This window comes from Dromiciops gliroides, chromosome 2 (genome assembly GCF_019393635.1).
Source record: "Dromiciops gliroides isolate mDroGli1 chromosome 2, mDroGli1.pri, whole genome shotgun sequence".
In the NCBI taxonomy this organism is placed as follows: domain Eukaryota; kingdom Metazoa; phylum Chordata; class Mammalia; order Microbiotheria; family Microbiotheriidae; genus Dromiciops; species Dromiciops gliroides.
Genome location: NC_057862.1, coordinates 187954175 through 187966817, shown reverse-complemented (window position 1 = coordinate 187966817; position 12643 = coordinate 187954175). Strand labels below are relative to the sequence as shown.

General features: G+C 38.4%; 1 protein-coding gene across 1 annotated transcript in view; it reads right to left on the bottom strand.

Annotated features, from left to right (window-relative positions):
* SPRED1 (sprouty related EVH1 domain containing 1) overlaps positions 1–11979 on the bottom strand; it is a 148337-nt gene extending 136358 nt beyond the window's left edge. The window contains exon 1 of the mRNA XM_043984358.1: positions 11791–11979. Within this exon, the coding sequence (XP_043840293.1) occupies positions 11791–11822 (32 nt within the window). The 5' untranslated portion in view covers positions 11823–11979. The remainder of the gene's footprint in view (positions 1–11790) is intronic.
* Positions 11980–12643: the final 664 nt, after the last annotated feature.

The following is a 12643-nucleotide window of genomic DNA, read 5'->3' as shown; positions in this document are numbered from 1 at the left end:
ACACAGACAAGAAGCTGCTTCTTATATGATTAACCATAGACAAGAGTTTGAGTCTTTTATAGTAAATGACTCCCCTTTTGAAGAATATGTTGATGAATTAAAGAAATTTGGAAAGTGGGGAGGAAATGATACAATTGTAGCATTTGCTAAGCAGCATCAGCTGAATGTTGTGGTTCATCAATTAAATCAGCCTTTATTGAAAATCAGTGGCACAGACAAAACTGATGCTACAGAACTCCACATTTTCTACCATAAAGAACATTATGACAGCATTAGAAAGATCAATGACAATTCAGAAACCCCTGCCACTTTGGCATGCAGAGAATTGGGGAACCAGTTAAAACAATGTGGCATACCCCAAACTCTAGCAGCTTAAATACCTTATAATTTAACAAGCATTTCCTTCTACAGGCAAAAGCACTGAAGTACATGGCCTAGTTTTCTGGCCTACCTCAACTATTTTTTTTTTTTATTTTATTAATTTTTGGGTTTTTTTTGTTTTTGTTTTGACTTTTGAAAGGCACTGAAAAGACCTGGAATTGACTGCACCTTTAAGTTCTTTAAGAGCACAAAAGGGTGCTTAGCTAATCTTTTGCTTTTTATTTTTTATTTTTGGTTTTGCTTTGGTTTTTTTTTTTACTTTTGTTTCTTTTGCTTTTCTTTAAAACTAAATTTTGTAAACTAAGTGATTATTCAAAGACATTTTAAGTATATGCTGTGGGTGAGGCTATCGGGCCTCAGAAGCTACCAGAATTCTTCTTTTTTTTTATTTACTCTTTCTTTTTGAGAGAACCATGAGTTCTAATGAGTTTTGTTTTATTTATTTATTTTTCTCCTTTCTCTTGTATGTTGTTCTGTTTAACTAAAAAGTACCAGAAATTGCTTGATACCTCACTGAAAACATTGAATATTGAATCTTGCTAATTGAAGTCTTATTTCTTTTTGATGAATTAATCACCACTTTAAGTATCTGCTACTGTTATACCAGAGAATTCATGTATAAGATGATGTGGTCTACTTGCTAAAAGAAGATTATGTAATAATGTCTAAAAGAAGATTATGTAACAATGTCTAATATAATCAGCTATTTACATTCGTTTATTATTTATATGTCATTATACTCTGGGTATGGTTTGGAATTATTGTATATATCACTAATATATTCTCAGTTATGCAGCATAGCACACATTTTTACCATCATATTGTCTTTGGTGAAATTAATGAGATTTCAGAAATATGGAAACTTATCATTTCAGAGACTAACTTGCTGTGAACTCTGACGCAGGCCCTGGAGAGAATATATGTGCAACAAAAGGAGAGACAGGTATACGTAAGTCCATGGTTTGCTTATGATGGTGACTATGTAGAGCACAATTACTAGGCACAGTCCAGTATTCATCCTCTCTCCCTCCTAATTTAACCTAATTTAACTGAACTTATTTATCTTTTTATCTCACTCAGTTGAATTCACCTGTGGCCTAGCACAATCACTGGCTGTCTCAGAACCATGAGATATGGTATGATAACCTTTCCATAACATTTTCAGGTGTCATGAACACATACTAAATTTGGCTTTGATCCAGACACATGGTGGTAAAAAGTGTTACACATTGCATAACTACCTCAACCCTCTATTACAAGTCTAACCATATAAAGGAGGGAATGTAATGGAATTTATTAATTTGATCATTGACAATGCTATGCTAAGGTTTTAAAAATACAGCAATTCAAACAGTTAAAGAAGATAATCCAGCTTTCCAGACCAGAGTCCAGAATCCAGTTTTCCAGACCAGAATCCAGTTTCCTCCTGATGACATCTTACCACTTCAAGAAGACAAGAGAACTCAGAGACTTTATATGAACTGTTTTGCTTTATTAGCTTTTACTATCTCCTTTCTGTTATATACTATCTGTAACATGTACTCTCTGCAGAGGCTCTCCCTTTGCAAGACTAATGTCAAAGCGTCGGTTCATGAGGAAAAAAAAAAAAATCGCCCCTCTGGACAAAACTTTCCTCTCTTCCTTTTCTGTATTGTTGTTCGCATATTATTAGTCAGCAAAAGTTATTATATTCTTTTTACTGTTCCATCAAGGAAACATTCCGTTTCTTGAGGAAGCAAAGGGGGGAAATGTGGTAAAATATGAAAGTTTTTAACAGTCGGTTAGGATAAGTGAAAGACGCCAGTTTTTCAAGGACCACCCTTTTGGGGAGGAGATGAACAGTCTGCCTGCTGCGCATGTCAGACTGCCTGCCGGGTACAGTCCGCCTGCTGCGCATGTCAGACTGCCTGCCAGGTACAGTGCGCCTGCTGCGCATGTCAGACTGCCTGCCGGGTTTTTTTGACTTCCGGGGTGGAGAGAACGGGAGTAGCCTTTTTTGCCGGCTTGGCGGGACTCCGGGCGGCGCGGCACAGACGGTCTGACTCACTCCAAAGGTGGCCTAAATCGGTTTGGTGAGTTTTTATAAGGAATATAGACAGCCTAGATTTAAGACGATTTGTACTGTATTTCTGTTTTCCTATCCTTCTAATCAACAACACCTTATATACAATAAAGGCTCTATCTAGAAAACCAGAAGCTTCTTCCATTTACTAGTCTGGGAGATGAATTAAGGGAAGGGTTAAGTAGGGGAGATTTATGATCTAATATCCAATTTTAAATCTCACAGACTAATGATGAAGCATACTATCCACCTCCAAAAAAAGAACTGATATTGACTGAACACAAACTGAAGCATGCTATTTTCACTTTCTTTCATTCAAGTTTTCTTATACAAAATGACTAATATGGTAATGTTTTATTTAATTAATTGCACATGTATAATCTATAACTGATTACTTATCACCTAAGGGAGGTGCTTGAGGAGAGAGGGAAGGAGGGATAAAATTTGGAATTCAAAACTTTTAATAAAAATGTTTATTATTTTAAAAAAAAAGAAAGCAACCCAGATTTGGAATCAATAGACATGAAGTACACTAGTAAGAAATAAACAAAACAAAAAAAAGTGTTAAGTCTTCTGAAGGTGTCTTTTACAATATTTTAGTTACATAAATTATTCTGATTCTTCTCACTTCATTGTTTCAGTTCATACAAGTCCTTCCAGGTTTCTCTGAAATTGTCTTCTGGGTAAAATACTGCACTTGGGGTTAAAAATATCAGTCTCATAGGAAGAAATTTGGGAAGGCATGGCTAAATAGCAGTTAGTGTAAAAAATATCGAGTTTTAGTACCCTGCAAGCTTAATAAAAGTCAACAGAGTGATAATATGGACAAAAAACTCATGCAATTTGTAGGCTGCATTAAAAGAAGCATAGTGTGTGTGAGGAAGACAGTGATAGTTCTGTTGTAGTTTGTTCTCATTAGACCACATTTGGAATGTTTTGTTCAATTCTAGGCACATTTAGAAAGACTTGTGATAATGTGATGGACCAACCAGTGAAGGGTCTCGAGATCATGCCCACATGAGGGTTGGGAGAATGAACTGGTGATATTTAGCCTAGAGTAGATTAAACTTTTTGGGGGAGAAATGATAGCTGTCTTCAAATATTTAAAGGACTGTCATGTGGAAAAGTGATTAGACTTTGTCTGCCTGGAAGAAGTAAAAACAATGGATGGAAGTTGCAAAGAAATAAATTTAAGCTTAACTTGAGGAAAAACTTTAAAATGACAAGTGTGCCAAAACCATAACAGACTAAGGGCAGCTAGGTGGTGCAGTGGATAAAGCACCAGCCCTGGATTCAGGAGTACCTGAGTTCAAATCTTGCCTCAGACACTTGATACTTACTAGCTGTGTGACCCTGGGCAAGTCACTTAATCCCCATTGCCCCACAAAACAACAACAACTACAACAACAACAAAAAACATAACAGACTGCTTCTGAAGATAATGGATTTCTCAAAGAGAGAGTCATGAGTGAATGTCCCCCTCGCTGAAGGTCTTCAAACAAAGATCTGATAACCATTTGTAACTTATATTGTAGATGGGATGGATTCTTGTCCAAGTTTGTGCTGAACTGGAAGCACTCTGTGGCTCCTGCTCTGAGGTTTTATGAAAAGAACTAGGTGAGGAAAAACTTTTAATATTTTAATGCAGAATGCCTTGCAGAGAATTTTTTAAAATCTTCACAAGAAAACATTCATCAGTTATTCCTCCTAATTCAGGAATAGAGATGATATATGGAACATAAGCTTCAGAAACCCAACGAAAAGCATGACCCATATAATAGAAATATAGAAAATATACTTTTCTTTCAGACTCCGTCTATCTCAATTTAGCTCCCAGGCCAGTGATTCAAAGTTAAATTACATTAATTCATTAAAAAAAAAATCTTTGTTTTACATGACTTCACATGTATAATTGCTTGCCTTTTCAATGAGTGGGAGAGAGATTGGAGGAAAAAAATTGGAACTCAACATAAAAAAACAATATTAAAAATAAACAAACATAAGTCTATAATTAGACAGTAAGTCCTTCATTAGCCCAAGATCTTGAAATCTGACTTTGTTATATCTCTATTTGGATTTCTAGCACCTAGTAAGGTGCCTTCTACATTGTATATGCTTACTTAATAAAATGTTTGGTAAAGTGACTAGTTTAGTGCTCCCATGATTTGAGGATATGGAAAACAGATCAAGGGGTACTCCAAAAAAGCATCTTATTAAATTTAAATTGAAGGCATGATATGGAAAGGAATACCAAATTTAGGAGTCTTGGATTCAAATCTCATATCCATGGGGGCGGCTAGGTGGCGCAGTGGATAAAGCACCGGCCCTGGATTCAGGAGGACCCGAGTTCAAATCCGGCCTCAGATACTTGATACTTACTAGCTGTGTAACCCTGGGCAAGTCACTTAACCCCCATTGCCCTGCAAAACAAACAAACAAACAAACATCTCATATCCAACACTTCTGGGATGTCCCCCATAGAAAAATCATTCATTTGAGATTCACTTTCCTCATCTTTAATATAAGGTTAATGCTTGTACTATCAACCCTCACAGGATTGTTGTGGAAAATATTTTGTAAAATTTTAAGGCACTATATAAATGTATATTATTGTTTTTTTAAAAATTCTAGCATCTTAAGTGACATGCACTTTTAGTAAAACATTTTTCAATGAAGTACTAAAGTGAAATATAGCAGATAAAGTCTATGTCTCTAGCTATCATGCTTGATTTTTTAGGAGTTAAATGCATCTCTTACTGGATAAAGAATTATGAATTGCACAGATAAGCTATGGAACTCAGATAAAGTAAACTGCAGAAAAAGTAAAAATATTTTTTTCTGATTGTTTTACTTGGTGGCAATAAATGAGGTATGGAAAGTAGTTTAATGTTAAAATATTCTCAGAACTGCTCATGTTGCTATTTACAACTAACAGCTCTTCATGCTCACTTATATTCAGTTCTTATTCGTCTTCTTTCAAGCCAATAACTATATTCATAATGCTGGATAGTTCTCCATTTGTTACACATATCCAATGTGATACATATACAACTCTCTCTCTCTCTCTCTCTCTCTCTCTCTCTCTCTCTCTCTCTCTCTCTATTAGGTCCAAAAGAACAGGACTCAAAAGTCCTGAATTTTAATTATAAACCTTAATTTCCCCCATATTTAGCTCAGTCTTTAACTTCAAATTATTTATTCAATCAACTTACTACATTTTTCCATGTCTTAAATTTGCCTAAATGTCTGAACAATTAAAGGAGCTAGATGCTGGGGACACAAGGAAAAGTGAAACAGCCCCTATTGGTGAGGAGTTCATGTATAAGGAAACTAAAAAGTAATGGGGTAGGAGGAGGAAAGAGTAGAACGTTGTCCACTAAAAATAGCAAACAGACAATTTTGTTTGATATACAAGAGAGTAATGGGAATAAGCTTGGAAAGACAGAAGTCAGATTCGCCAAGGGCTTTAAATAACAAATAAAGGAGTCTAGTTTGTTCTTACAGCAGAGGTTCTTAACCTTTTTTATGTCATGCAATCTGGTGAAACCTATGGATTCCTCAGAATAATGTTGTAAATAAGTAAAGGAAATGCTAAACTTAACCTGTTAGAGGTTAGTAAAAATTAAGATGCCACTGTTTTCCTATCCAAGTTCATAGGCCCCTGAAAAGGCCCCACCTTGGGGGTCCACAGATTTCAATTTAAGAACCCTTGTCCTAGAGACATGTGGGAGACACTGAAGGGGAAGGGAATAAATATTTCTATAGCACTTATGTAGCAGGCACTGTGCTAAGCAATTTACAAGTATTATCTCATTTGCATTTCCCAATAGCTCTGAAAGGTGAGTTATTATCCCCTTTTTACAGTTGAGGAAACTGAGTCAAGCAGTGATTTGCCCAGGGTCACATAGCTAGTATCAAAAACTGCATTTGAATTCAGTTCTTCCTGACTCCAAGTTCTGAGCTCTTTCCATTGCGCCACCTAGCTGCTGTCTCTTGAGCACCTGGTCAGACTTACATTTTATAATCTGGGCAAGTGTGTAGATGATGGATTGGAGAAGGGAGATATGAGGCAGGGAGAGCAATTAAAATCTATTGCAAATAAAATTTTATTAGTGTCCAGCCCTAAATTAAGTACTAACTTGTTACAAAAAATGTTCTCATATAAAATTAATAGTATTTAAAATAATATAGATGATAGATAACTTCTCCTTATGCCACTCACTAATCACACAATATCTCATTTTTGAAGGCAACTTAGTATTTTAAGGTTTACCAAGTACTTAACTCAAAACATCTCTCCTGAGGTATGTAGAGGAAGTACTATTAACCTCAATTTACAATGACCTTTCCAAACTACCCCCACAACCTATTAAACAGATAAAGTATCAAGAAATTGTCAATGGGACAAACAGGTACATTTTATGCCATAAGTGAGCTGTGTAAGCTCAAAGGATTGGTTGGGGTCAGTGAGGAATACAGTACCACTTTTTAGTTTTAATATTTTATTCTTGTAGGGACTAGAGGAATTCCCCTCCACAATCCCAAAGTAGAAAAAAATTTGACAAATTCCAAGCTTACCAAGGCTACAGATCTTTGGAATGAAGACATTAGTCCTTTTTCCCTCGTTTTGATTTTTTTGCTACCAACAATTGGTAGCCTTTAAATGGTCAAACCTAACCTCTCTTCTAGCTTCAATATCCTGTGATTTGGAAGCTCTTTAAAAAGGGTATCAATCTTGAAAGTGACAAACTTACAGTCTTTAGACATAGCTGTCAATTCATTATACAAAGTCTGGGCATATCACAAGAGGAAAGAGGCAAGGCAGAGAGTTCTCTTCTATCTTATGCTCTTTGTGGGAAACACAGCTCAACATTTTTTGCCCTCGCCCAAAAGTATGAGGTACATGCCTAATTATTACAATTTTATCTAACAAATCATTTTTGTAGAGTGGGTGGTGGATCACAAGTTATTTTTTTTATTAGAGAATGAGGTAGACCATCATACAGGCCCTCCATTATTGATAAAAGGCACATCTACAGAAGCAAAATACCATTTCTGATTCTAAACTGCAAGGTGATCTTTCTTTCACCATCATTTTAAAATTAAATAAAAGCCTTTTTAGACACCTCTCTCCCTATCCAAGAGTTGGAAAGCAAGCATTTGTCCCCAGGATCTAGCACAGTGCTACATAACATAACAATAGGATCAATCAACTGTTTGGAACCTTGATAGTGAGCACTTTATGTATGTGAAGATGCAAACTGATTTGAACACAAGAAAACTGAATTGTAGCAATTTTAAAAATATACCCTACAATAAACTAGAAAAATATGAATTTAAATTAGCATGAACTTAATGACGATTTATCACTAAATACTCCCCAGAGATTTCAGTTACTCTTCAGACCTTCTAAAGGAAAATATTTTTTTCTTGCATAAAATGCAGGAACTATCATAGAACATAGGAGTATAGTTCTAGAGCTGGTGGGAACTTTAGAGGTCATTCAGGCCAACTCCCTCATCAAAGACATGTGGAAACTGAGAGCCAGAGAAGTCATGGGACTTTCCTAAGGTCACAGTTATTAAATGACAGAGCTAGGGTTCAAATCTGAGTCCTTTGAATCCAAATCCAGCATTTTCTTTCCAAAACACAATAATGCCTCAAGTAAAATGTCTGCTTTAGAAAACATGGTTCAAGCTACTTGGATTAGGCTACCAAGTACATTATATTGAGAAACTTAATTTTAATCAATTGTACATTATGTACAACTTCCACAGAATTTCTTTTATCAAAGGAAATGTAGGACTAACAAAACTACATTGTTCCTGACTATACTATACCTGATAATCTAATGCCTAACATCCCCGCTAACTTTGAGGAAAAATCTTATTCTGTGAATACCAGACTGACAAAAACAGGGGAAATGTATCATATCCAAAAAAAGTTTAATTGTTACATAAACCAGGAAATCAAAATGGAATTTTCTAAATGAATTAGCAAAACATTTTACTTTTCAATGTTATTACTTTAAATAATTTCTTTAAAATTTATGTTTACCAACTTGTAATTTTATGTGGCCAGATTTTTCTAATGCTTCAAGTATCTCAACTGTAATCTCTATTCTGAAAAATTGCCATGTTTTATTCCATAGAATCCATTTACACACACCATCACAGGTTTCTAGTTATCATTTAAGAAAAATCAGAAAGTTGAATTTTAGGTGTGATTATAATAAAAAGACAAAATCTAAGATCATTCTTATTTTCCCAATGTAACCCTTTTCTTTCAGATCTGGCTTGCTATTAACACAATGCCTTCTACTTACAGTAAATACTCAATAACTAAGAATTTTTAAAATAACCAATCCTTTCCTAGAAATACAACTCCAAATCGAAGTAGCATGGTATATCTGATGAAAGAATCGCAGAATGAGGCCTTTAGAGGCCTGGACTACAACCTAGCACTATTCTTACTAGAGAAGCTTAAAGGTTTCCCAGAGATATGGGTTTCCCACCCCCACCAGGTTAAACTGAGATCTACGCAAAAAGGAAAAGACTCTAAATGAATGGTTCCCTATTGTGATTAAATCCTTGGCCTCCTTGGCTAAATACCTATTAAAGTTCCCCTAAATAATGAAATCTGTAACTCAAAGCAGTGTTTTGTTTTATTGTTGTTTTTTAAAGCAGAACAAACAAACAAACAAAAACCCCTAGGTTTTAAACACTTTTTTTGGCCTTTATGCCTAAATTTTCCTTGGTTAAATATAGAGAGCATATTCAGTCATTTGAATATGTCCTTTTAACTAAAAGAAAACCTACAACTTTTCAATTAGATTACTAGAGGGTAAAATACATTCTAGAAAAACAACATCATAATTAACTTACTCATTGCCACTCAATGTAACTATAGGGAAAAAATGTACTTGAAGCATACATACTTTTCTAAAGCAGAATACAAAACCTCCAGATTTATTATCAAGATACAGAACATGTTTCTCATTTTAATATGGAATGATTTAGTGTTATTTCTGTCCTATTAACATCTGTATTAGATGATCCTTATCCATTATTTATAGATCTAGTCAAGTTTGCAAAAGTAGAATTCTAACAAGACTTAATACCTATGTTGTAACTTCTAAATATTCTTCCATTACATGGCTTAAATATTTTAAAATATGTAATGTTAAATACTTAGAACTTAAATATTTCAAGTTTGAAAATCAAATTATTTTTCATTCAAATTTGGAAATAAAATTAAATGAGACTACTCGTTGGTTTATATGAACTGTCAACACTAATATAACCAACTGATTAATACATAATACTATTTATGCTCTCCACTTGTCCTCCAGAAGCCTAAAAATAATTCCTATTTTCATTACAGGAGATACATTTATGTCAATCCAAATTCTATAACTTACTTTTCTGTTAACTATCACCGAAAAGGAAATTATTTTTTCATCTAAAAACATGGCCTTGGTTAAGTATGCCTTTCCCCTTCCCTAAAATTCAAATCGATGTTTTTGTTTAAATTGCTTGTGTGCAGACCCTCCAACATTAAAAAAACAAACAAAAAAAAAACCAAGCAAAACCAAAAACCAAAAGAAACAAAACAAAACCCTCAAATGGATGCTCGATGGTTTTCCTCCAGAAGCATTTCCTGAAAAAGATCTTTTGAGTCTGTCTCAAAACAGGTCTAATCTGCTGAAGGCTGAGAGACAGTGCACTGCACTGTGAATGGACAGCCAGGTATTTTATGAATGGAGTAGATCACGTGATGCCAGCACCTCCCCGAACTGATATTTCCCACATAACTGTGTCAACATGCAGTGAACAGGGGTGGTTGGCTGGGTTTTTTTTTTTGGTGTGTTTAAAAAAAAAATTTGACCTAAAACTTCAAATTCTCTTTACTTCTTCAATTCAGATATTTTCTTGGAGACACCCGCCCAGCAAACTCATACTTCTTTCCTTGACAAATGCTTTCAGAATGTCCAAGGTGGTGGTGGTTTAATTACTTTTTATGAATGAAGATTGTGCTATGCAAATAAGAGCGATTCACAAAAAGAGACGAAGAGAACATGGCGGCGACTTCTGCTTCTTGGCTGCACTGACACTGCAGCAGTCCACCTTCTACACCCGCTAAGCAGAAGCGTGAGCTTTTTTTTTTCCTCCAGACTGCTGCTTGCTATTTCTCAAGCTATTTCGTGCTTTACAGGCCTCAAGGTTTTTAAGAGCTCGAGAATCCTCTCTCCAAGAGGTTTGTGCTGAGGAATGCATATTTTATTTAAAGGAATTTGTCTTAACGACAATTCTCCCACCCTAATATTTCTTCTGCTTGAAAACAAAATAAAAATCGAACTAAAAAAAATTGGGCAAAAGGCGAACTTTAAGAAAAAGATGAAAAAATTTCGCTAAGCATTTTCAGTTCCTACCACCCCCAAAATATCTAAGTATCTATCTATCTATCTCTTCACTGCATCACCAAATCTCCATGCATGAGTTGTTAAAAGATTTAAATGTCAAAAATACTACTTTGGCAAACAGAAGAAGTGACCAAATAAGTACAGCCTTAACCCACGATAGCTTGTAAAGAAAAGTTAATGAATGAGATCATCGACATGTTCAGCAGTGTAAATATTGTTAAACCATTCGAGCTTCCTTTTAGGTCTGCTGACAAGAATGTCCTGAAGGGATACCATTCAAAGAAAAATAATCCTGGAGTCTATCTCATTGATAGAGTTATAAAATCTAAGTCTAAAACATAGACGAAACAGCCCAAATAGATCCCCTTCTGCTTTCTCTTTACTTAACTTCATCCTAAAATTGTTGAGCATCTCTCCCCACCCCCACTCTTTTTTAAGTACCTTATAGGTGGATCTTAAGAAAGAAAAAAAGGGGGGGACGACTTAATCTGTATTTAGTCACTGACTCATCCAATTAAGATTCAGGAGCAGTTTGCTGCAGGATGGTGCTCCCACACATGAGTTTCCATGTGAAATAGCTATAAAGGGAAAAGGATGAATGTTCTAGGTGTGTGCGTGTCGGTGTGCTTGGAGGGGGGAGTGAAGAAACAGACTAGGGTCCTTCCATGCACTTCAACCTCACCTCTCAATGCATCCCAACTCAAGCATTCTCGGGGTGGGGGGGAACCTTACCTCCAGACTCAGGACAACCTCCCCCTCCCCCTAAAAGGAAACCAGTTCAAAGCATAGGGATGGGGGGGGAGTCCTCTCCCCCTCCCCCCAATCCCAATCCGATTCCCCCCCCAGCCCCGAACTCATGGGGAGGGGGGTACAGGTGGGCAGGCAGCCTTCATTCAGGCGCCGGGGGCATAAGGGGCTCGCTTACTCGTGGTCAGAAGTCGCCGTCTCCTCGCTCATTTTTCCCTCACCGTGATCCGATCTGGAGATGGAGGAGCAGCAGCAGCGGCGGCGGCGGCGGCAGGAGGCGGAGCAGTAGCGGCGGCGGCAGCAGCAGCGGCGGCGGCGGCGGCACCGAGGGGCCGGAGGCGGCGGCCGGGGGGGCGCGGGAGGAGCGGGTCAGGGACCTCACCATGGTGGACACCTCCCCCGGAGCGGCCCCCCCCTCCTCCCCTCCCGGGAACCCCGGCCGCCCCGCGGGGGGGCGGCGGCGGCGGCCACAATCTCGGCGGTCTCGATGTCGGGTGCCGATCTCGCTGCCCGCTGCCCGCTCCAAGGGGCAGAAGTGGCGGCTCCGCGGCGGCGGCGCAAGTCTCGCTCAGGCACGCGGGCTGCCAAGTCCGGGCTCCGCGCGGCAGCGGCGAGTCCACCCCACCATCGCCCGCCTCTCCGGGCGGCGGCGGCTTCGGCTAAGCTCCTCCGGGGGCTGCAGGGCAGGGCAGGGCAGAACGAGCCGGGGTCCCGGCGGCGGCGGCGGATTCCTCTAGACACGATCCAACAGCGGGGACTCCTCCAGCGCCGTGGGGTGGGTGGGGGGAGCAGGGGGCGATGAGTGTGTCTGGGAGTGTGAGCGAGAGCGGGGGGAGGGAGCCAACGAGGGCCAAGCGCCCCCACCCAGCGCGGGGCGGGGGAGAGCGAGGGGCGGAAGGAGGGGAACACCGACGAGGGCCCCCCTAACAGGGGACCCGGTCCGAGTTAGGAGTCTAAGAGGAATGGAAATCGGGGGCGGTCCGTGCCCGTGTTCAGCAGCGGTTCCATGGACGAGCTCCCTCGCTCTCACT